Genomic DNA, 26,649 nt, shown 5'->3' with positions numbered 1-26,649 from the left:
ATAAGGGCCATAACACCCTAACGGACTATAAGGTCCTGCATATAATAGTTAAATGCAGAAGGATTTGGACCAAGGTTAGAGTTCATCTTAGTATACTAATATCTTGGGCCAACATATGAGGTTTAAGGATTACACCCCCAAGGGTAACTACCCTCGAAGAATAAAGGACTCTTATAGTCTTGGCTAGCTATAGGATAATACCGAGCATTAGAGAAAGGGCCTCCATGTGTAAAAGAACTGCCATAAGCATAGGAGATTGTAGGCATAGTGGTTCTAAGGGGGACAATGTCCCTAGGTATACTAGCCCCCCCCAAAGAGAAACATGAATTTCTAGAGTAGGGCGTCCCTCCAAACATAGTACTCGAAAAGGGTTGAGAAGTGTTTCCATAGGTTTCCCCCAAGATGGCTAGAAGAAATGGATGAGCCCCCCATCATGTTCCTAGAATTAAAAATTCCCATGGTAAAAGTAGGAATCTAGGTTGATATGAGCTAGGAGTAAATATGCCAACTCTCGTGGGTTGATAAGGGTTTTCCCTCACTCTGAAAATGAAGATAGAGGAAGGCATAGACACATGCACATGTGGAAAATGTGATGAGTTCATATACATAACTATTGGAATTCCCCAAAAATATGTGATAGGTATGGAAGGAGGCATAAATCCTTCCACACTAAGTGGTGGTAAGGATATCATGGCAGTAGAGGCTGTTGATATAGAAGGTAAAATGGGACCTAACGTCTCCATAAAATAATAAGTACTTTCAATAGGCATGTAAGGAATGCAGATGTAAAAGGGTTCATTACTGTCATGATTCAAATGCACTAAACTAGGCCAAGAGGCTTAGTTAAAGGTGGCTAAAAGTGTTGCAAAGGACCTTCAACGATTACCTCAACAATAAAATAATCTTCCTCCCTAGGACTAAGGTTATCCCCCTAAACTTGAGTGTGCTTGAATCTTTTCCTTACCAAAATTAACCTATGGCTATGCAATGGTGGACTTTCTCTTCAGGAGAAAGTCCTAACAATATATAAGAACGTCAGCTACTTTGTTCAACCATGGTGATATATCTTTATTATCAGATTAAGAAACTCCTATGTCCAAACTAAGACTCAAACAAAATAAAGCTTTGTAATAGAAATCCTAAAGTTAAGGACACACAAACTAAAAGATAGAGAAGGGATCTTCCCATTGTTAGAACTTTCTTGATTAGGTCATAGTTCATTAGTGAGTATGTTGTTGGGACGCTTATAACATGTACCTATCTAACGACCCTTTTAAACCTAGTCCAAGTACCCTTACTAGTCATGGGGTACCCTATAGGAGGATCGAGTGATTCTTCCTAAAATCTACCTTGAGTACAAAGAAGAAAAAGCCCTCCCCTTCACCCTGAGTGAAATACCCTAGAGAAAATCCACTAAGGTCACCACCAACAATAACACATCTTGGGGGTACATTTTTTAGTTAGATTCACATACAAGGGTAGGAAAACAAACTCTAAAACCCCTTAAGAGATCCCTCAAATCGAGGTGCACTCCTCCCAATTGGTTCACAAGTGCTACAACGAGAATGATAATAACACCATTTGTAATACATGCAAATCCCATAATCTTCACCACCAAGGCTAATGAAGTGGGACATCTCACTCCACTAGCTTCAAATGTGACCTTGTGATTGACCCTTGTGTTAGAAGGGCTTCCTAGAACGTATCACTAAAAGTGGATTTACCCTCCCTACTGCAAAATGCTAAGTTTTTTTTTGGTCTTAGAGTAGTTAACCTCACACTCCTATTCGAAGACCCTAGCCTAGACTAATTTTGGTGTCATACCAATGAAAATAAAATAAAAGTTGAATAAATTTTATGATAGCTTTAATTTTAAGAGGTTGTTGTTTACTCAAGAGGGTAATGGCGTGAAAATTAGATGGTGTGAATAAACTCTTGTTAGAAACACTCTAATGTAGCTATATGGTAATGCAGAGTTTATCTTTTCAATTCAATGAAAACTGACTACAAGGATTAAAGAGTCTTTTCCTTTTCAAATTGAATATATCAACTTCAAACACTTGTATGAAATTCTCTAAGTTTATAGCAGATCAAACCCAAGAAAACAACCCAAAAAAATCCTCACAAAGAGAGTGAAAATGCCACCAAGCAAGAAAACAAGATACTAAAAATCTCAAAGCTTGGGATTTTGCAAACAAGATAACTCACAATAAATCAAAATAAATCTAAGGAAGATAAAATAAATGATAAAAATCAATTAAGGGTTGTAGTACAATGTATAAGAGAAAAATGCTATGAAAAACTAAAAACCCTAACTCGAGGAAAAACTAGAAAGGAATGGGATAAAACAAAATATTTCAAATCTAATAGAGAGAATAGATCAAAAACACCCAAAAAAAACCTTTCTAGTCAATATTTTCACATCCACAACAAACTAGAGACAATAGCACCACCAAATGTAAGCAAAATAAAGCACAAGAATTAGATGAGAACTCAACAAAGAGAAAGAAACCAAATCAAATCAAAATTCCCCAATCAAAATTACATCTATAACTAGATCATGACCATAGAAAAATAAACAAGCCATATCTAAAAAGTGAGATCTAGGTATTGAGGACAAAAGCCCAAAAACCATGCATAAAACTACTTTAATGAAACCCTAAATCTTGGCCAATGAATAGATAAAATTCACAATGAAAGTAAAAATTCAGATGTGAGATCAATATGAACTGCAATTGAGAGTAATACATAGATCCATAAAGCTAAGAATGGATCTAAATAATTAGACTCCAAATCTAAGAAAAACAAGTTTAATAAGAAACCCTTGGACAAAATAGAAAACCAATCCAACACAAGAACTCATAATTGAAACAAAAAAACAACAGATTTGGACTGAGACAAGTAGTGAAAGAACATATTTGAAGTATCAAAACAAGTCATGTAGGAGAAGCCTTCAAAAAATCCAAATTTACAAAATTGTCCTTGGTACAAAGTGTACTACAATGTGAATATCTTCGTAGAAAAGAGAACTAGCACCCTGAGAAAATAGATAGATTCGCTCTATTAGAAGTTACAAGCCCTTGATGATGGAGAAAAATGCATTAGATGATTTTTTAATCGGAAATAACTTCCTTATTAAGCCTCCATTTTCAGCGATAATTTTTTTGGGTGAAATTCTAAGAAGAATTCATATATATGGTTATTTCAATCAAGTTCTATACATAAAAATATAGAATTCAATCTAAAAGCCATGCTCTGTTATTTTTTGATGTAAAAAAACAAAAAATAAAAATCAGATCTAAAACTTGTTCAGATATGAAACAAATGAGACTAATGGAGATATAAATGAGTCCATAAAATAACAGAGAAAAGGGAGGAATGACAAAAAACCAAAAATCCAAAAGAAAGAGGAATACTAGACCAAACAAGGACTAAGTCCAATGAAGTCACTACTTCTGTTACAAGAGAACTTCACCTAATATAAGTAGGATACTTTTAACCCAGTAGATTAGCTTAGAATCTACTCAGAAGAAGGTGTGTGTATATGTCCAAAGAGAATTGAAAGAAAATATATTGGATCCCTAAAAACAAATAACACTCACGTATCATATTTCTAATTAGAGGTTTTAGGAGATGCACCTAGTCCCTCGCAAGTTGATGTAGAGTGTTGGGTTTGATGCTAGGAATATTAATTCAACTTCAATAAATTTGTCCTAGCTATCATGATCCATTAGATTTACACACACACACCAACAATCAAAGAAAACATGCCTTCCACAGAGGGCAGATTAGTCATAAGAGAAAAACACATGAACACATAATGAAAATAACATATGATGGAAAGGAATCATAAACTTTCATTAATCAAAAATGTAAAATACACAAGATAATATACCCAAGCAATAATCTACTCTCCTCCAACTTGCATCATGGCCTCCTGTTGAGCCTCGAACCTGCACCTTCCCATACACCCTCTCAGCCTTCTTTTCCACTCATTTTATCCACCAAGTTGATTAAATCATTGTATTTTAGTTTAAAAACAAGCTTTTGACATGGTTTTCTAACTATGCTGATGACTGTTGTTTGGTTTAGAATTTTGTTCAGACAGCTGCGGAAGCTTCTCAGTTTCCGCAGCCGACACAGGTTTCCGCAGCTAACCCAGGTTTCTGCAGCCAGCACAGGATTCCACAGCCGTTTTGTCAAACACCATGCTACAAGTGTCCTCTCAAGAAATGAGCCACATGGGCAAGTTACAGGAGTCAAGGACATGGATTGTGTCCCTCCAGATCATCCAGCACGGCCATAAAAAACCGCGGTCAAACAAGGGGCAAAGGATAGTCAACGGAAGTGTTCAGCGATGGCACGACTCTGCGTAGATCTGTTTTTGAGCACGTGAAGCTACGTGGCACAGTCCTTAGCCACGAAGACATCCTGATAGCGTGAATCCAACAGCCATACCTCTCAGATTTAATAAACATGATGACAGTTACCTAGATCCGGGCTAAAGAGGATTTACGTGTCTCTGGTAGTGTGGTTAATAGCGTAGATTTAGTTAATCTGTTTAGCTTTCTTTCCTTATAAATAATGCGTCCATGAACGTTGTAAAAGTTAATCTTTTTGTAATGTAATCCGAAGTTGTTGTATTTCCCCACTGCACTTTTACGTTGTTGTTTAATATATGAGAAGACTGGTTTAAACTTAAGCTTGTAGCTGTTCGTTGAATCGGTTGAAGTGGCAGAGGGCCCCTGCTTACTAAAGCCTTGTACAGTTGTCTTTTAACTCTTGCATTACTTTTTTCCTGTTCATGTATATTAGCTGTACATTTTTCATTTAAATGTTGCATTTTATTTCATCATGTATATTAGTTGTACATAACAAAGCTTTTTGATTTCTGTTGATTTACATTTTCATTGCTGCTCTTTTATGGTTACAACTGATCAATGTTTTTGCAGGTTTTCTTAGGCAGCCCGGGGTAATTTTTCACATTTTCTTTTTATAACTATTGGCATACGAGATCATCTTGTCTTTTTCGCTGACTCTTGTTTTTTTGAAGTTTGATTTCCAGTACTGTCATTTCCTTAAGTTGTACATTTATTTTCTGCTCTTAGATATCATGCTATTCATCTGTTAATGGTTCCTTTCTATAATCAAATAACTTTATTAGGAACTAGAATATCACTCATTATAGCTTGATTTAGTTTGCTTTAGATCTCACATTGCTTGACTTGTTCATGACTGCTTCTCACAGGGTAAATTAAGCTGAAAGGCAAAAGGTCAAGAAAGTTAAAGTAGTGTGATTAGTTTAGTTTAACTTCTTTTAGATTTCACATTTCTTAACATTTCATGATATCTTCTCACAAGGAAGATTGAGTTGAAGAGTTGAACTAGTGTGGATTAGTTGTTCTTACTTTTAATTGAATTTAGTGTAGATTTCACTTTCATTTTCATTCAGCAACAAAGATACTGGGCCGATGTCATAGTTCATTGTTTGATGTCTTTATTTCTTTTGAAGAATTGATTTCATTGCAGTTATTTTAAAGCTTTCTCTCTTTTAAGTTTTGAAAACCACTTAGAGATCACCATAATCATCCATATTTTACTTGCTTGATCACCTTTTCATTGTCTCACATTAGGGAAAGATAAATCCAAAAACAAACTTAAAAAAACTAAAAACGACAAAAGACTAAGGAAATGGTTATCTAGTACATATAGTACACTTCACTTCGTCAGTTTACGAACCCCGGGTTGACATTATAAATAGCAATTTAGATCACTCTAAATTGACCAAACATTTTGGCGCCGTTGCCGGGGAAGTGAAATTAGGTAGCCAAATTCTTAAAAAAAAAACAAGAAACTTTCAAGGAAGGAAAATTGATAACCTCTCAAAGTATGCTCTCCTCTTGCACTTAGTGTGATCTGGAGGATCAGAAAAGAGAAAGTTATTAGTTTAATAGTTTCTTGAGTATGCTCTCTTCTTGCACCTAGAGTGACCTGGAAGATCAGAAAGAGAATTATTAGCCCGACTTGAAGAAAAATAAAAAATGACATGCATAGAGCAAGAGATTCTAGGGGAAGGTTTTTAGCCAGAGCCAAGAGTTCGATTTTTACAAGTCCATCTACTTCAAGGAATAGACAAGAGACACTTCCATCATCTCCAACTTACACTCCTAGCCCTAGGATTCCTGGAATTCAAGAGGCAAGAGTTGAATCTCCCACACCTTCCATCGAATCTGAATTAGAAAGAGATCCTTTCCTTCCTTATACAGAAAGACAAATTGTAATTGAAGAAGTAGAATCATCTGAAGAAGAAGAGGGAGAAATTCCTTCTCGTTCACCCTTAGTAGAAGAACCATAAGACTCTGAAGTCTCCAGGGAAACTACCATGACAGAGGAAGGAGAAACTGGATTTGGTAGAGGTAGAGGTAGAGGAGGAGGAGGAAACAATGGAGGAGGTAGAGGTAACATTGGGGGAAATAGGGATGGAGATAACTCATTCAGATTTCCTATAGTCGATGAGGACTCCCGAGCCACAATGAAAAACATCTCACCATCTGTCCTCCCAAACTTCCATGGGTTAAGGAATGAGGACCCTAAAACATTTCTATTTGAGTTTGAAGTCGTGTGTCGAACTTATGATTATCTGGAAGACTCTCAAAAACTAAAACTGTTTCTTTCAACATTGAAAGGAGCAGCCTTGAAACGGTTCATGGGATTAGTCACTCAATCCATTAGGTCTTTGAATTATATGAAACAAACATTTTTGGATAGGTACCTGGACTATTGTATGCCCACCAATCACAAGGATGAGGTATTCAAAATGGTGCAAAAAGAAGATGAAAACTTGGAGGATTTACTTGAAAGATTTCAATACAACCTGAAAAGAGAAAAAATGAGTAACTTAGATGAGGAGACCTTGAAAGCCCTTCTATTAAAAGCCATTAGAGATGAATGGATAGATATTTTGAAGATGATGGGAAAAGGAGACATATCTCAACTTCCACTTCATGATATAGCAGAGCTATGTGTCCATCTCTCAAGGGGGAAATCTAAAACTAAAAAAGGGCCTAGAGATCCTTCTCTCATCAGAGCAAACAAATCTGCAACTGGATCAGTAAGTAGGGCTGAGATTGGCAACATGATTGATGAATTCAAAACTGACATCTTAGGGAGTCTTAGCGAGCAACTAGACACCCTTAAGATTCACAATAAGCAGAAAGCAGAAGCTGAGGCTTTGGCCATCTTTTGCCCAAAGTGTAGGAAGAAACATGCTCTAAGGGAATGTCCCTTGGATGCAAAAGTTGTAGAAACATGTGTAATTTGTTCAGAGAATCATGAGACCAAGGATTGTCCTTCAATTCTTGGGCTCAAAGCTATCTTTCAAGAAGATCCAAATACAATCAAATCTCTCTGTTTTGTTGCAAGGAGACCTTGGCAAGGACAACAAAATCAAGGGTTTAGAAACCCTATGAACTTTCAAAACCCACCAAATTGGAATCCTTGGCAACAACCTTGGTCCCAACCTCAAAATCCTTTTCAATCATGGGTACAATGTATGCAAAATCCTTATGGGATATTTGCTCAATTTTACCAATATCCTCCATATTTTCAAAACCAACAAGCTCCACAACTTCCAAATCAAAATCCACAACTATAATTGCCATTTCCACAACAAAAACAACCTTCTCAACAGAATCCAAATTCTCAACTCTTGCTTCCATTCCAACAGAAGTCAAATCAACTTCCTTCTCAGCCATTGCCAAACCCCAATAATAAAAACCCTCAAAATGCTTATATGATGGAAGGTCAACAATGTCCTACCTATATGATTGTTCCTCTCAATGAAGTACAACTCAGATCAGGTAGAGTCCTAGATAAGCCTTCTATAAATGCTCAAAAGCAAAGCATTTTTGAGGAAGAGTCTTTTGAAGCCAATAAGGGTTCTGAAGCATCTCTTCAAAACCCAAACACTCAAAAAGAAAAAGAATTAACCCCCACAACTCCCATAGTTGAGCAACCTGCATCTTTATCCACACCTCCTTTTCCTGAAAGATTACAAATTGACAAAGGAGTGGAAAAACAAATTTGGTTTCCTAACTATAATTTTCTAGATGAATTGAAAAATGTCTATATCAAGATTCCCTTGTTATAAGCCATTAAAGAGATTCATATTCTAGCAAAAACAATAAAGGAGTTGAGTCTTAAAAGACCAGGAAGGAAACCAAGAGATACCAGAAGAATCCACCTGGTAGGGAAAATTGCAGATATCATGATGGGAAAAATTACTATGCAGAAATATGTAGATCCCGGTAGTCCAATTGTCAAAACACATATCAATGGGGTATAAATACCAAATACTTTGATTGATTTAGGGGCTACTATCAACATCATGAGTAGACAGACTATGGAACAGCTAAAACTTCCTAATCTTCTTTTTACACCTACTTTATTGCAACTTGCAGATCGATCAATTATTAAACCAGATGGTGTATTAGAAGACATTCCAGTCTCCTTAGACTCTTGGGAATATCCAGTAGATTTCATGATTTTAACTCCCAAGAGTAATCTAGGAGGACATCCTCTTATTTTAGGAAGACCTTGGCTAGCCACAGCTACTGCTTTCATAAGTTGTAGGTCTGGGGATATGTATATTTCTGATGGTAATTCGACAAAGAAGTTCAATTTGTATCCTCCAGCGAAAGAAATTACAGAAATAGGAGATAATGAGTGGGTTGATGATGAAGATACTATACAACTTGTCTTTACCATTTCTGAGATTAGTGAAGATAATCAAATTCTGAACACATTAGAAAACTTTGAACCATCTTCAAAATATGACCACACACGATTTCAGTTGGATTCTGACATTGAGTGTCTATCATCTAGACAAATGTATCTTTTCTCTATGGAAGAGTTTGGTAGTTCTGCCATTGAGATTTTTCCAGGAAAAACATTGAATATCAACAGAAACTTGGAAAAATCACAACAGGAGGAGCTAACCAAAATCTTGCAAAAACATTCTACTGCATTTGCATGGGAGTATACTGATATGAAAGGTATTGATCCTAAGACTTGCATTCATCACATCTACATTGAGGAAAATAATAGACCAATCAGACAACCTCAAAGAAGGATGAATCCAAACCTAGGGAGATAGTGAAAGAAGAGCTCCAAAAGTTACTTAATGTAAACTTCATTTACCCCATTTCATATAGCCGTTGGGTTTCTCCTTTGGTTATAGTACCTAAAAAGAATGGTAAATGGAGAGTTTGCATTGATTACTGGGAATTGAACAAAGCAACTTTGAAGGATCACTTTCCTTTACCCTTTATTGATCAAGTATTAGATACTTTAGCAGGCAAAAAGTATTTCTCATTTTTGGATGGTTTTAGTGGTTCCAATCAGATTCAGGTGGCACCTGAAGATCAGGACAAGACCACATTTACCTGTCCATGGGGAACTTTTGCTTACCGAGTACTTCCTTTTGGATTATGTAATGCACCCGCAACATTTCAAAGGGCAGTACTAGGAATCTTTTCTAATCTAATTCATGATTGTGTAGAGGTCTATATGGATGATTTTACAGTTTATGGTAATTCATTTGAAGAGGAATTAGAAAATTTGGAAAAAGTCCTTATAAGATGTAAAGAAACAAATCTTTCATTAAGTCATGAAAAATGTTTTATGATGTTTACTGAAGGGATTGTTTTAGGACATCATATTTCAGGAGATGGGATTAAAGTTGATAGATCAAAAGTTGAAGTCATCTCCAAGTTACCTATTCCAAATTGTCAAAAAGATGTTAGAAGTTTTCTTGGATTTACTGGATATTATAGAAGATTTATTGAAAACTTCACCAAGATAGCATCTCCGCTCTTCAAATTACTTACAAAAGACTGTGAATTCAATTGGGATCCTGACTGTCAATCTGCATTTGAAACTTTGAAAAAAAGAATATCTGAAGCACCCATTTTGAGAGGGCCAAATTGGAAACTTCCTTTCCATATTTCTACAGATGCTTCAGATACAGCTCTAGGAGTTGTGTTGGGTCAAAAGGATTTGATTCCTTATGCCATTTACTACACCGGTAAAAATTTGACTCCTACTGAGTTAAATTATACTGTGACTGAAAAAGAATTCTTAGTTGTTGTTCATGCAATCAACAAGTTTAGACACTATATAACTGGCTATGAAACTTTTGTCCATACTGATCATTCTGCAATTAGATATCTCATGAACAAACCTGTTACTAATGGCAGAGTTACAAGATGGCTTTTACTTTTACAAGAATTCAATAATATTGTGTTAGATAGACCAGGGAAACAAAATACAGTAGCTGATTTCTTGTCTAGAATCCAAAATACTAACGAAGATTCTCCTGTAGAGGATAAGTTTCCAGATGAATATTTGTTTGCAGTAACTACTAAAACTCCTTGGTATGCAGATATTGCTAACTATTTGGTTACAGGGAAGCTACCTCCACACTTATTTCCTAATGAGAAAAGGAAAATTATTTAGGAGATTTCAAATTATTCATGGATTTCTAATGAATTGTTTAAAACAGGGCTAGATTGTGTGATCAGAAGATGTGTTCGGGAAGATGAAATGCCTGACATCCTTAAGGCATGTCATGATGAACCGTGTGCTGGACACTTTGCTGACAAGAGGACGACCTATAAAATCCTTTCTTTAGGATATTATTGGCCTTCTCTCTTCAAAGATGCAAAACAATATGTTAGAAGGTGTGACAGCTGCCAAAGAGTTGGGAGACCAACTCTTTCAAATGAAATGCCATTACAGCCACAGGTACTCATCGAACCCTTTGAAAAATGGGCTTTATATTTCATTGGACCCATTAATCCACCATCTAAACAAAAGAAGTATATATTGGTTTGCACTGATTATGTCACTAAATGGGTAGAAGCCAAGGCATTGCCTTCTGCCACTGAAAATTCAATTGTTCAATTTCTTTTTGAGGATATTTTTACTCGTTTTGGTGTCCCAAGAGAAATTGTGACAGATCAGGGAAGTAAATTTACATCTAACTTGATGGAGAAGCTGATGGAAGAATACAAAATCAAGCACAAAAAATCTACTCCGTACCATCCCCAAGCAAATGGTCAAGTGGAATCTACAAACAAAGTTCTTGAGAGCATCATCACCAAAACTGTTCATCTCCATAGAAGAGATTGGGCAGAAAGGCTTCCTGAAGCCTTATGGGCCTGTAGAACTACATGGAGGAACACAACAGGACATTCTCCCTATGAACTTGTTTATGGGAAAGAAGTCCTGATCCCCATTGAGTTTCAAGTCAAGACTTTCAAGATGGCAGTTTAGTTGGGGATGAATCTATTAGATGCCCAAAAGCACAGAATGGAGCAGCTGAATGAGCTAGATGAAATAAGACAAGATGCAATTTTAAGGACTGATCTAATTCAGCACCAAAGAACTAAGTGGCATGACAGATATATCAAAGAGAAAAAGTTTCAAAAGGGAGATTGGGCGTTACTATTTGATTCCAAGTTTAAAGACTTCAAAGGAAAATTTCAGACTCATTGGCTTGGACCATATGAGATTGACGAAGTCTTTAGCAATGGAGCAGTTCGAGTCAAGACCATTAATGAGTCTCAAACTCCTCTCATTGTGAATGGCCACCGACTGAAATTTATCATAAGCCACTCTCAAAAGAGGACTTTGTCAAAATGTTTCAAGAAAATTCTGCAATGAGGCTGGTCGAAAGGAGTCCTTCTCCTCCATCAGCCTAGTCTTTGTTTCTTTTAGTTGAAAAAAAAAAGAAAAAAAAGAAGAAAAAAAAAATCTTTTGTATAAGCCTGAAAACTAATCATGGATTGGCAGTCTTATAAAGAAAATGTAGAGTGAAAATCAGGGGCACCTGACACTCTATATTTTCCAAAAAAAAAAATCTCTCTTTCTTTCCATCTTCACTCCACCTCACTTGTCATTTCACTTCACCTCCATCTCATTTTCATCTCCATTCCACTTCACTCCACTTCATTTCCATCTCATTCCACTCATTTCATTTCATTCCATCAATAAAAATCCCTCTCAGGACTATTTTATTTAGTTAGTTCTTTTCTAACTATCCTTGTGCAGTTAAAGGGGTGTTGTCTTAGTTTCCGCAGCTGGAAACCGTTTCCGCAGCTAGAACCAGTTTCCGCAGCCAGAAACGATTTCCGCAGCCAGCATCACTCTGTCTCTACAGTCGGCATCACTCTGTTTTCAAAAAAAATCACAGTCAAAGGTTAGTGTCATCATCACCAAGTGCAGCAAAGACATGGGGCATCTTCAAGATCAAAGAACAACCATGGGTCAGAAGCCTTAATCAAGAAATGATAAACTTCCAAAGGTATGATCAAAAATCTCTACCAAATAAAAATTCAATGTCATTATTATGCATAGTTATTTAAACCATGGCAAGTTCCACTAAATGCAATGATTTGATACGACAAGCCCCATACCAATCCTCTTCCACGATGTCATTCCATACACACCATTCATTTCTAATGGTCCCATGATCATTCTAAATTTATGGACTGCTCTCCCATTTATTGGTCGTACTTTGAGACGTGACCTACTGTACTACGGCTCTCCTTCACCATAATTTTCGGAGCCGTCTGCTGAGACGTGTGCGGAAATCATCTGATTCAAAAGGACTCAGCCGTTATTCTGCCCGTTTATCACTTCACTCCCGCATGCATTCAATGTTGAACTCATTACTATTGCTTACCTTTACTCCCTCGGTACTCATACCATTCTCTATTCTCCATTTCCGCTGCATCCACTACAGTTTGCTCCAAACCCTGGCTCCAGTCACCACATACATCCTGAACTTCGATTACGGCTACTCCAGTTACCCTAAGAATCCCGTAATCAACCCATTTTTTTCTTGAACCTTCATACGCAGTAGAATTCTCAGTCGGAATTTAAAGCCAAGAATGGGAAAACTACTAAGAGCTAAACCAGAGGGACCAAAATACCTGGAGGGTTATCCTCAAACAAAGGAGTCATTGAAGAAAGCAAGGTGGTTGAGATTCATTCAAAAGTTCAGGGGCTATAACAGAGAAGTGACTAAAGCCTTTGCACGGTCCTTTAATGGACATGCAGTGGAGATAGGAGACTTAAAATTTACAGTGACCGAGGCCACAATAGCAGCTGCAACAAGTCTCCTACAAGAAGGCGAAATGTGGTTCAAAAACAGAAGTGTGGACGATCAAGGATGGAGAATCATGCTCCAAAACCCAGGTATGGATACCTTTGTATTTACCAAAGGAATCCCTGTGCATCTAATAAAAGAAGAATGGTCCACTCTGTTATTACTTATCCAGAAATTTATCACATGCGAGGGTCGTTTTGGTACCATGTACATGTATCATGCCAGGTTAATGATGAATTTTATGGAAGGTTATACCCTTAATTTGCCTTATTTTCTGTTATCAAGATTGAAGAAAATGAGCTCTACTTTTCAAAAACACGTAGGCAGTATTGAACCCCATCTTTACCATCACGGGTTCATAAAAATCCTTATTGAAGAGCAGTTGAAAAACACTAAGGATACTTGGGAAAAGTTTTTGACAAGAAACCACTTCCAAGAACTGACTAAAGCCTTTGGAAGCAGTTCCCCAAAAATTCCAAAGAGAAGTAGGAGGAAAGAAAAGAATATCACAGCCCAAGACTCTCCTACAATAGACATTCAGGAAACTATTCAAAAAGAAGAAGAGGAGGGAACTAGAAACAAGAAACAGAAGAAGGACAAAGGCAAGATAACCATTCAAGAAAACTATCCATCCCCTGAACAATCCATAGAAGAAGATTATTAACCTATGTCAGAGAGGTTAATAGATCTTCAAGCTGCTGCCATAACCAAGAAAAAGCAAAAAGGAAAACAGACTGCACAAGAGAAGAGTACTAGTTCATACCTGAGAAGGAGCACTAGGCTAAAAGGGAAGGGGAATAAAACCAAAGAAAAACAGTCTCACTTTATTGATTTGGACAAAGAGACACTTGAGAAATCTCCAACTCAGCCAAGCATTGAGCCAAGTCCTCCACGTGAGGAAAGCCCTTTTCAGCCGGAAAGAGAAAGCAGTCCTCCTTCACCAGAATTTGAGTTCAGGCCGAGAAAAACACCTGAGGTAGATTCCAACCAGCAAGAAGAATATAACTACCTAGAGTCCTTGGAACAATCAGCTGCAGGACCAAGCACCACCTTGCCACTTGATGCACAAGTACAGTCTTTAAAACAGGAAGTGTTTGAATTGGAAGTCCTAAATAGGCACATCAAACAGGAAAAAAAAGCACTCAAAGAGCAGAGTAAGGTAGACAAGATTGTCCATGATAACACTATGCTCCGTTTAGGACTGTGGCAGAAGAAGAACAGGAAGCTGAAGAAAAAGTGTAAAAAGTTGAGCAGGGCATTGATTAATCTCAAGTTCAAATGTCTAGTCAGGAAACCAAGGACCATTTTAGCATCAAAGAGAAAGAGAAGAGGGCTAGATGTTCTTGCATAAGCCTTAGAGCATATGGATTGAGGGAAAATAACTAAGTTTTGGTTGCATGAGGACATGCAACACCTTCACAGTGGGGGTATGTTGAGCCTCGAACCTGCACCTTCCCATAAACCCTCTCAGCCTTCTTTTCCACTCATTTTATCCACCAAGTTGATTAAATCATTGTATTTTAGTTTAAAAACAAGCTTTTGACATGGTTTTCTAACTACGCTGATGACTGTTGTTTGGTTTAGAATTTTGTTCAGACAGCTGCGAAAGCTTCTCAGTTTCCGCAGCTGACACAGGTTTTCGCAGCTGACCCAGGTTTCTACAGCCAGCACGGGATTCCGCAGCCGTTTTTTCAAACACCATGCTACAGGTGTCCTCTCAAGAAATGAGCCACATGGGAAAGTTACAGGAGTTAAGGACATGGATCGTGTCCCTCCAGATCATACAGCACGGCCATAAAAACCTGCGGTCAAACAAGGGGTAAAGGATAGTCAACAGAAGTGTTTAGCGGTGACACGGCTCTGCGTAGCTCTGTTTTTGATTTAATAAACATGATGACAGTTACCTAGATCCAGGCTGAAGAGGATTTACGTGTCTCTGGCAGCGTGGTTAATAGCGTAGATTTAGTTAATCTGTTTAGCTTTCTTTCCTTATAAATAATGCGTCCATGAACGCTGTAAAAGTTAATCTTTTGTAATGTAATCCGAAGTTGTTGTATTTCCCCACTGCACTTTTACGTTGCTTTTTAATATATGAGAAGACTGGTTTAAACTTAAGCTTGTAGCTGTTCGTTGAATCGGTTGAAGTGGCAGAGGGCCCCTGCTTACTGAAGCCTTGTACAGTTGTCTTTTAACTCTTGCATTACTTTTTTCCTGTTCATGTATATTAGTTGTACAGTTTTCATTTAAATGTTGCGTTTTATTTCATCATGTATATTAGTTGTACATAACAAAGCTTTTTGATTTCTGTTGATTTACATTTTCATTGCTACTCTTTTATGGTTACAACTGATCAGTGTTTTTGCAGGTTTTCTTAGGCAGCCCGGGGCAATTTTTCACCTTTTCTTTTTATAACTATTGGCATACGAGATCATCTTGTCTTTGTCGCTGACTCTTGTTTTTTTGAAGTTTGATTTCCAGTACTGTCATTTCCTTAAGTTGTACATTTATTTTCTTCTCTTAGATATCATGCTATTCATCTGTTAACGATTCCTTTCTATAATCAAATAACTTTATTAGGAACCAGAATATCACTCATTATAGCTTGATTTAGTTTGGTTTAGATCTCACATTGCTTGACTTGTTCATGACTGTTTCTCACAGGGTAAATTAAGCTGAAAGGAAAAAGGTCAAGAAAGTTAAAGTAGTGTGATTAGTTTAGTTTAACTTCTTTTAGATTTCACATTGCTTAACATTTCATGATATCTTCTCACAAGGAAGATTTAGTTGAAGAGTTGAACTAGAGTGGATTAGTTGTTCTTACTTTTAATTGAATTTAGTGTAGATTTCACTTTCATTTTCATTCAGCAACAAAGATACTGGGCCGATGTCATAGTTCATTGTTTGATGTCTTTATTTCTTTTGAAGAATTGATTTCATTGCAGTTATTTTAAAGCTTTCTCTCTTTTAAGTTTTGAAAACCACTTAGAGATCACCAAAATCATCCATATTTTACTTGCTTTATCACCTTTTCATTGTCTCACATTAGGGAAAGATAAATCCAAAAACAAACTTAAAAAAAACTAAAAACGACAAAAGACTAAGGAAATGGTTATCTAGTACATATAGTACACTTCACTTCGTCAGTTTACGAACCCCGGGTTGACATTATAAATAGCAATTTAGATCACACTAAATTGACCAAACACCTCCTTCTCTCAATGCAGTAGATCTCTCACGCTATAATATGGATACTAGATCTCTCCCCCTTTCCTCTTGGTGAGATTATATAAATTCATTCTCTCCTCTAGGAGAATGTATATAGATACCTATGGGCTTGAGAAGTTATAAAAATTCTACAATAATGGACCCCTAGCCAACTCATACACAAGTGGGTCAAGTTTATCTCCTTGGGAATGGAAAACTCTAGAATTTTTTTTCACAATTACGAGCTTTTCCTCAATTGTCTCAATTATGAAATAATTATTATCTCATAATTATAATTTTTTCACAAAATATTATAAGAAATAACTCAATCATGTAATTCCACCCTTTTAACATGTAATAAATCCCACATAAGTAAAATCAAAGGTGAAAGGGGATGCATTCTAACCAACAATTGAGGTAAGTTGAACTTGGGTCTCTCTCACTATAAGGGAGTGGAAAATAGGGTTATAACATAGTGCAAACAAAGGACTCCCTATTTTGATTTGAATTAAAGATAAAACTCCTAATATTAAACATAAGATGCACATCCTGAACAATGATCTTAAGAGATATGAGATGATAACCATATTTTAAAGTAATTTTTTATGTCATAAGTTGAATTGTGAATTTTTTTTTTGTTTTTTAACTTGTACATTATCTAATTGAAAAATATTTTTCTTTCTTATATAGGATTATTTGGCAAAGAAACCATGGTGTTTGGCCACCACAAGGAAACATTTATTTAGATATTCGTCTTCCAGATCCATATCATAAAATACTAATTTTCGACATGTTTTGAACCATCCATTGTGGTTCATCATTAGGATGAATAGATGAAGATAAATTGATCAAACATGGGCATATAAATGGGTATATGGTAGGGCTTTGACTATTTCAACTTCCCAAGTACTAAGTGAATTTGTGATTTCACATTTGTCAATTAAATAGTTATTGTCCAATAGTGAATGAAGTGCCTTTTTAATGTGTATGAAGAAAAATTGTTGTGCAGGAGAACAGGTGTTCAAAAAAATAATAAAAACTTTCATCCTCAATGTGCATACCTCTGCATAAATTTCCCCTGCGAACACTTCTTCTACACACCTCCATCCCACACAACACTACATATTAATCATTTAATTAGCATTTTTGGCTTATTAAAGTTTTGGGGAATGAAATGTTTGGTTTACATGCATATTGGGTGTGAAATAAGTGTGGCTTATTAACTATCCATACTACTATGTAGACATGGGGTTATTTTATTTGATATTAGGAAACAAAATAGATTTGCAAAAACTACTTTGCACATGATCCAATACACAATTTTTAAAACTAAATTTGGCATCTATGATCATTCTACCATAATCAATGGCTGATATCAAGTGTGAGGTCCCTCTTCTAACTTCAATAAACTTCTCGCACCTCAAACTAGTGTGTATTAATATGTAAGTTTTTTTTGCATATATTCATTGAATCAATGCGTAACCAGAACATTGTAAGAGTGCCTAATAGAATTTACATTGATAACTTGTCTTGTTATTAGATAATGTTTTATTTTTAATAGATTTGAGTTTAATATTTTGATATTTCTTTCGCACCAGCCCTCATATTCATTTAAAAAAATTGTTAAAGGCAAACATTACATTTGTGAATTAAATACATATTATCCATTATTAAATGAAGTGTCTTTTTAATTTGTGTCATGAAAAAGTGTTATGCGGGAGAACGAATGTGCAAAGAGAGGAACACAAACTTTAGATGTGGAAAAACTTCTTTGTCGATGATTTGGTGTGTAGTTTTCAAAACTATGTTTGATGACTTTGATCGTTTCAAAATTTTATCAAAGAAGAAACAATGAATCTTGGTATTCATAGTTCTTGAATACTCTGTGCAATTGTGAGATCACATTTTTTAATTTAACACTTGCTATCGAATATTAAATAAATTTCCTTTTTAATGCATGTTAGAAAGAAGTGTTGTGCAAGAGAACAAATGTACAGAGCAAGGAAAAGAATTTTTTCTCGCAATGTTTTGTATCTTCGTGTATATTCCCACAGACCTTTGTCCCGCAAAGCACTACATATTAATCAATTAATTAGTGGTTTTGGCTTATTAAAGTATGAGGCATGAAAATTTTGGGTCACGCATATATCGGGTGTGAAATAAGGGTGGGTGATCAACTTTCACCACAATGTTTTCGACATCGACCCGTTTTATTTGAGCTTCCCCAATACTAAGTGCATTTGTGATTTTATTTTTGTAAATTAAATAGTTATTATCTAATATTAAACAAATTTTGTATTTAATGCAAATGAGGAAGAAGAGTTGTGTTGGAGAGTAGGTAACTTTATTCTGGAATGTTTCATATCTTCGCATGCATTCCTCCTCCACATGCCTCCCTCCCACACAACACTACATATTAATTAATTAGTTAGCAGTTTTGGATTATTAAAGTTCGGGCATGAAAATATTGGGTTACGTGTATATCAAGTGTGAAATAAGGGTGGTAGATTAACTATCCCCACTATTGTGTTTACATGGGCTCATATTATTTGAGCTTCCCAAATATTAAGTGCATTGTGATTTCACCTTTGACAATTAAGAAATTATTATCCAATATTAAATGAAGTTTTTTTTAATGTGTATGAGGAATAAGTGTTGTATGGTAGGATGGCTATATTTATTCCGAAATGTTTCATATCTATGTATACATTCCCCCTCCACACACCTCCCTCCCAACGACACTATGCATTAATCAATTAATTAGCAATTTTGTCTTATTAAAGTTTGGGGCATGAAAATTTTGATTTGCATGTATATCGTGCTATGTCAACCTGGGCTTATTTTATTTGATATAGGGATGCAAAGGAGTTATGGAAAAATTACTTTACTGATGATTCATGTGCAGTTTTCAAATCTATGCTCATTGGATTTGATCATTTAAAAATTGTATCAAGGTAGAAAGGGTGAATCTTGGTATTCATGGTTCCCGAATACTACTTTATTCCGTAATGTTCCATACATTTTCATACATTCCTCCACACTACATTATAATATTAAATGAATTTTCTTTGGGAGAACAAGTATCCGGAACAAGGAACAAAAACTTGCCCCCCACCCCCCTCTATACACTTCTTTGGCAAAACTCCCTCCCACATAACTCTAGATATTAATAAATTTATTAGTGGCTTTGGCTTATTAATGCATGTGAGGAAGAAATTTTGAGTGGGGAAACTACGTAGTAAGAACAAAAAATTTCTTTAGCAATTTTTGGAGAATGGGATGCGAAGCAAGGAAAAATAAATTCTTGCAAAGTTCTATATCTCAACATATATTCCCATAGACCTCTGTTGCATGAAACACTACATATTAATCAATTTATTAGCATTTTTGGCTTATTAGAGTAAGGGGCATGAAAATTTTGGGTGACATGTACATCGGGTGCAAAATAAGGGTGGGCGATCAACTATCACCACTACTATTTCGACATGGACTCGTTTTATTTGAGCTTCCCCAATACTAAGTTCATTTGGGATTTTACATTTGTCAATTAAATAGTTGTTATCAAATATTAAATAAAGTGTGAATTTAATGTGTATGAGGAAGAAGTGGTGAGTGGCACAACAATAAATTTCTTTTGGAATGTTTCATATCTTCGCAAACATTCCTTCCTCACAACATTACATATTAATTAATTAGTTAGTGGTTTTATATTATTAAAGTTCAGGGCATGAAAATTTTGGGTTATGTGTATATCAGATGTGAGATAAGGGTTGTAGATTAACTATCTCCTCTAGTGTGTTGATGTGGGCTCATTTTATTTCAGCTTTCCAAATATTAAGTGGATTTGTGATTTCACAATTGTCAGTTAAATAGTTATTATCCAATATTAAATGAAGTGTATTTTTAATGTGTATTGGGAAGAAGCATTGTGTGGGAGAATGAGTAACATTGTTCCAGAAAGTTTTTTATCTCTTTATACATTCCCCTTCCGCACACCTCCCTCCCACGTAACACTACATATTATTCAATTAATTAGCATTTTGGCTTATTACAGTTTGGGGCATGAAAAAATTGGTTTACATGTATATTGGGTTATGTCGACCTAGGCTTGTTTTATTTGACATCACGATGTAAAGGAGTTGTGGAAAATTTTATTTTTTGATGATTCAATGTGTAACTTTTAAACATATGTTTAGTGGATTTGATCATTTAAAATTTTTAGCAAAGTAGAAAAGGTGAATCTTCGTATTCATAGTTCTCAAATACTACTTTCTTCTGCAATGTTTTGTACCTTCCTATACATTCCTAGACACTAAATTCTAATATTAAATGAAGTGTCTTTGGGAGAAAAAGTGTCTAGAACAAGGAACAGAACCCCCCCCACCCCTCTAGACACTTCTTTCACACACCTCCCTCCCGCATAACACTAGATATTAATCAATTTGCTAGTGTTTTTGGCTTATTAATGCATGTGAGAAAGAAGCGTTGTGTGGGAGAACTATGGATCAAGGAATAAAAACTTTCTTTCACAAATTGGTGTTATGAACCTATTATCTATGTTTAGTTCCTAGATTCCACCATCGAAAAAACCCCTACAATGAAATGATGTGTCACTTCACAAAACATACAAGTGATGATGACACAAATATACCATGGCTAGCACAAAATTGGTCAATGAGTATAGACATTGGTCCAATTGGCATCATTAGCGTAGGATCAAGATGATAAAAAATATTGATTCCAACCTGATCTCTAATACAAAAACTTTGTATTTATTTCATTTCATACATTTCTATGACTTAGGGTACATATGTGTATATGATGTGTCATGTGTAACATATTTCACATGCAAAATAGTAATAGGTGGTGATTATAAGGAAACAAGAAGTATACAATTAAATGCCATTGAAAATATCATTGATTAAGTAGATATTTTTAAGTACAAAGTAGGAATGGCTAGCAAAGGAAGGAAAGAAGTCATTTGCAGTGATGCAATTAAATCATTTGACCATAGCAATAGGAAATTTCACTAGTCAAATGTGTATCCATGGTATTTGGACGAGTGGAGTGTGCAAAAAATTTTGATTGTTCACTTTGTTGGCAATGTTAATTTGATCTTCGTGGAATGCATTTAAAATTTGGGATTATTGTTCGCGCTTTTTATACATTACATAAAATTTATTTCCACTTATCACATGGAAAGTACCCAAATATCTAAATTTAAGAATATAGAGGTGAATAAGCACTTATCGAACTACAAAGTGCTAAACACAAATATATCGAGATATAGTATTAATTCACTATTGATAACAATTCATTATGTAGGTGTGCGGAGGAAGGGAAAAATTAGGGTTCAGGAAGTGGTGGGCCATGGAAAGAGGATAAGTCTATCTGATAGATGTGTAATATCCATATTGTTATGTCACAAAAATTTTGTATGTTTTCCTTGTTATTGATAGCTAACACAAGTTGGAGATTTCATTCAGGTTCAATTGGAAATTGAGGATGCATTTTCCAAGAAATCATGAATGTGAAAGATATTTGATGCTTTAAAAATTGTAGCTATTTCATTCGCATGCTATTAGAATTCTTAAATACTGATGCATTTTCCATGAGTTAAGTTGATTTATAGTTACAATATATCGAATGTGGAGCCTCTTCCTTGTTACATCAATAGGATATGTAAAATATGCAGAAGTGTTGTGTAGAAGGTGTGAAAGTGTAGGTGTTTATTCCACATACTCCTCCCTCCATACATATTTTCCACTTCACACATTTCTTCCACACAATTCCATCTCATGCAAAAAAAAAAATTGTACATTCATGAATTATTTTTTAAGCAGATTAATTTTTCAATTAAACTTTATTTAGGGGTAAGTGGAATTGAGCAAGTAAATAATAGATTGTGTATTTTTTAGCAAAGACAAAATATGGTTTTCATATAAGAGATCGAAGCAATTTGAAATGATCGGTGAATGTTGCATGCAACTTTAATGTTTTTTATTTCGAATAAATTGTGATGTTTGTTTCTCTTTGCATTAGCATTTTTTTAATTTTCCAGCATGCGCAATCGTAGCACTTCTATTAGCCAAAATCTAGTAATTTTCCCTTTTCTTCAATCTTCCACATCAACTCTTCGTCTTTTGCAACTAAATTCCTATGTGTCCATAATTTTTTTATACTATGTATAGCATGTCCAATTGAACTTGAAAAAAATCAACTCAATTGGCTTGAACATATTGAACATCAATCTACTGGCACAAAATATTAATTCATTCTTGATGGAAAATAATTATGTAGGTGCAAGGACATGGAGACAAATTAGGGTTCAATATTTTCAGTTATAAATGTAGTCAAGGAATACTTTAGTTTATCACAATAATTTGTTCTTCCGTGTTTTGTATTTTGATCAGTTCCAAATCTTTTCTATGATAAAAAAATTGGGTTTTTGGGTACCTTGTATATGATGTTCCTTCTTCTCAACATAACATAGGTTGGAGATGCCATTTAGGGTCAATTGTAAATTATCTACTTTCCAAGAAATCATGAATGCAAAAAATAGTCAACACTTAAACAATCTCGATTCTTTCTTTTGTATGATATGAGTATTCTTAAATCTTGAAGAATTTTTTAATTCTTTTTAGCATTTGATGATTCAAGTTTGTTGGTTGTGTTACCATGACTTAAGATGGTTTTCAATTATAGTTTATTGAATGCATAACCCCTTCCTTGTTACATCAACAAGAGATATGAAAGATTCAGAACTATTGTGTGGAAGGTTCAAAAGTGCAAGTGTCTATTTTGCATCCTCCTCTCTTCGTACATAATCGAGACTTCACACATTTCTACGAGATAATTCCATCTTGCGAAACACTTCTTCCATAAATTCATGAATTATTTTTAAATGGGATTAATTTTTCAAATAAATTTTATTTAGGGGTAAGTAGGGTTGAGAAGGTTAATAGTAGATTGCGTATTTTTAAGAAAAAATGAGATATGGTTTACAAATAAGAGACCGAAGTAATTTTCAATGATTGGAAAATGTTGCATGTCTTTCTAAGGTTTCTGTTTGCATTGGCATTTTTGAATTTTCCATTTTTCATGTGTTTCTAATGTTTCTATTTGGATTGGCATTTTTGAATTTTCCATTATGTGTGATCTAAGCACTTATATTACCAAAATCTGATAACCATTCATGTTCTTCAAAGTTCCACCTCAAATCTTCAATATTTTGCAACTAAATACTTGTCGAACCTACATTCACATGGGGACCCGGATTTTCTCAGCTACTGGAATTAACCAATAACTTTTACTTCTATGATGTTAGCAGAATTGCATGTGAAAGAGTAAGAAAAACCACATGTGCATAATTTAAATAAGAGGAAACATAATCATAGCCATCAAATCAAAGAACACACACAAGTTGATAACAGAGTTCAACCAGTGTGGGTTACATCTCTGGGTTTGGTGTCGAGGGTGGGGATGTCACTTAATTAAATGTTTCAAGATGATTATGAGTACATGATGCATTCTTTGTCATTACTAGGATAAACTCCCTCAACTAGAGTGGCGTGTCTCTCCATGAGATGTTCTCCTATAAGAACTCTCACTCATATGGACCCTCCTTTAGCATGACAAGATATCAAGTTCTCACATGAATTGGCATACAAGTATCCTTCAACAAAATGGTAAATAGGGGTCTCAACATCAAAATCATTATCTTAGCAAATCAAAGAAAAAAAATGGCATCGTTGGATTATATACCTCCACTTATGGGGATAGACTGAAAATGCACAACTCTGATGAAGAAATGGATTGTGCCATTGAATTCGTGATGTGAAATCATGTCAAATAATTATAAACTCAACCCCTTTCTGACATGGTCAAAATCTGGACCCCCGAAAATCTGAAAGATTCCCCAAAGACTCCTTATCACTGGTTGAATGTAATTTGGCTACTGAGATGAAAAATATGACTTCACCAATATGCTCCTTGTGAAAAACTGAGTAAAATGAGTATAAACTTAGCCGGGTTCTAACACTGTCAAAATTCAACCCTTGGGGAATCTTTTAGATTCCTCATGATTCCACGAAGATTCATCTTTGCAAGTTAATTGAAGATATGTTTCTTAGATCCGAAAACTGATCATGCCATCATACTCATGCTGAAATTATGGTTTGTTTGAGTATAAATTTAGCATGATTCTATCACTATGAAAATTTGGCCCCAAGGGAATCTTTTAGATTCCTCATGATTCCACAAAGATTCCTCCCTACAAGTTGACTGAAGATATGTTTCTCATATGAGGAAATTTATTACACCATCAAATTCCTTGTGGAAAATTGAGAAAATGAGTATAAAGTTTGTATACTTCTACCTCTGTAAAAAATTAGCATCTTAGGGAATCTAAATATCCCTTCCCTGCATTAGAGAATATTCTTCTCACACTCCATGCCAAGCATGGCCCACCCCTGCATTAGGTTCTACACTCCATCCTCTATCTCGCTCTGGTTCCTAAGCTTTTATACAAATTTTTCGGTGGAGATTACAAAGGGTTCATGGTTGACACCATGGTTGGCGAGCAGTTGTTGGAACATTTGGCAAATAAAAGGGTCATGGGTTCAAACCCACAAACCTATTGTTTTTTGGCATAATTTTTTTAACAAACATGGTTATACCTATCTACTGTGTGATGTTTAATATGGCTATAACAAATATTTTTTATGTAAAAGGTATTTGTTGGCTTTGTATATGGTCAATGAACCATTTCATTGGTTTGTTTTTTTAATAATATATAACCATATGTTAATATAACCATTTTTACATATAATAACCTAGCCAACATATATGGAGGTGTTTAATAAATTCATTGGTTTTCACTTTTTGGTATTTGGTTTTGTTTATATGGTTATATTATCAACCATATTGTTATATATATTTATTTTTTTTAAATAATCATATATGATTTTAAATTGATTTTGTTTTTATATCAATTTTGTCTTCTTTTTTTCACTTCGAAAAATTTGGGCAGATCAACCCCAAAGGGATTCTTTTAAAGCCTGTCATCCATACTAGCAAGGCCTAACCCCATGTGCATCGAGGAGAGTTGATCCTGTGACCTCCCGATCGACGAGGTACTTAACAACGGGGACTCGACCAATTGAGCTAACCCTTGGGGCTTATATCTTTTTTGTCTTATATGGGAGTTTTAATATTATCTCTCTCTCTCTCTCTCTCTCTCTCTCTCTCTCTCTATATATATATATATATATATATATATATATATATATATATATATATATATATATAGATATATATATATATATATATATATATATATATATATATATATATATATATATATAGATATATATATATATATATATATATATATATATATATATATATATATATATATATATAGATATATGTAGTATTTTCTATAGGGGAAATGAACCAATGATGTAATTTCAAGTGTAAATAGTTGACATGCTACCATGTACATTGTGGGTCTCTCCTAATGTCTGGGATGCCATGTGGCATACTATGAGCCCCTCTTTTTCCCTATCTTGTCAAACTTTCAACTACAATAAGTTGATCATAGAAACTTAGAATCATGCATCATTTGCATCGTTAGAAATATCTAGTCGAGCTCTATGACTTGGTATTAGTTTCATAAACTTGTGAACACTTTGATTTTTGAGCCTTTTCTAAGCCCTCTTTCATTTTTGAGCCTTTCTGGAGCCACCTCGATCATTCCTCCCCACTTAGGAGATTTTGGTACTCCAAAAGCATGAACACTATCTGCAATATCTTGTACTCCCCTTTCTTCACAACAAGTTCCTTAATAATCCATACTTCCTTCTCCTTCACCTTTGTTCTTCAGAGCCATAAGTGATGAACTGACACCTACATCTTCTGCAAACCTATCATACAGTATTGCAAACTACATGTTCAAATACATGACCAATCATTACCCAAGGATCCCCATACTTTCCAAGATTTTATAACACACACTATTTGGTCAAGTTTACATCATAATTGAAACTTCTACCCCAGTTATCAATAAAAAGACCAAAAACATCATCATTGCTTTAATAAGTGATGGAAAACACATCATCACTTTTACAATTATACCACAACACATGATTTACAAAATGCGGCCATGACAAGATACTATGTCCAATAAAACCACCTCTCACTCCTCAAAGTGAATGGGTTATCATCTTGGAGCTTATTCATTTGTTGAACAACATTTTCAACTAGTTCCTGCA

The 26,649-nt window shown here is 35.1% G+C and overlaps 1 protein-coding gene across 1 annotated transcript in view; it reads left to right on the top strand.

Annotated features, from left to right (window-relative positions):
- The first annotated feature begins 642 nt into the window (after window positions 1-642).
- LOC149265143 (putative inactive receptor kinase At5g10020) overlaps window positions 643-26,649 on the top strand; it is a 96,970-nt gene continuing 70,963 nt past the window's right edge. Inside the window, exon 1 of the mRNA XM_089401895.1 lies at window positions 643-718. Within this exon, the coding sequence (XP_089258021.1) occupies window positions 643-718 (76 nt within the window). The remainder of the gene's footprint in view (window positions 719-26,649) is intronic.

Source organism: Pinus tabuliformis, chromosome 6, assembly GCF_031772625.1.
Source record: "Pinus tabuliformis cultivar Carrire ecotype Pingquan chromosome 6, CPIR1, whole genome shotgun sequence".
Classification (NCBI taxonomy): domain Eukaryota; kingdom Viridiplantae; phylum Streptophyta; class Pinopsida; order Pinales; family Pinaceae; genus Pinus; species Pinus tabuliformis.
This window is presented reverse-complemented; position numbering and strand designations above follow the sequence as displayed.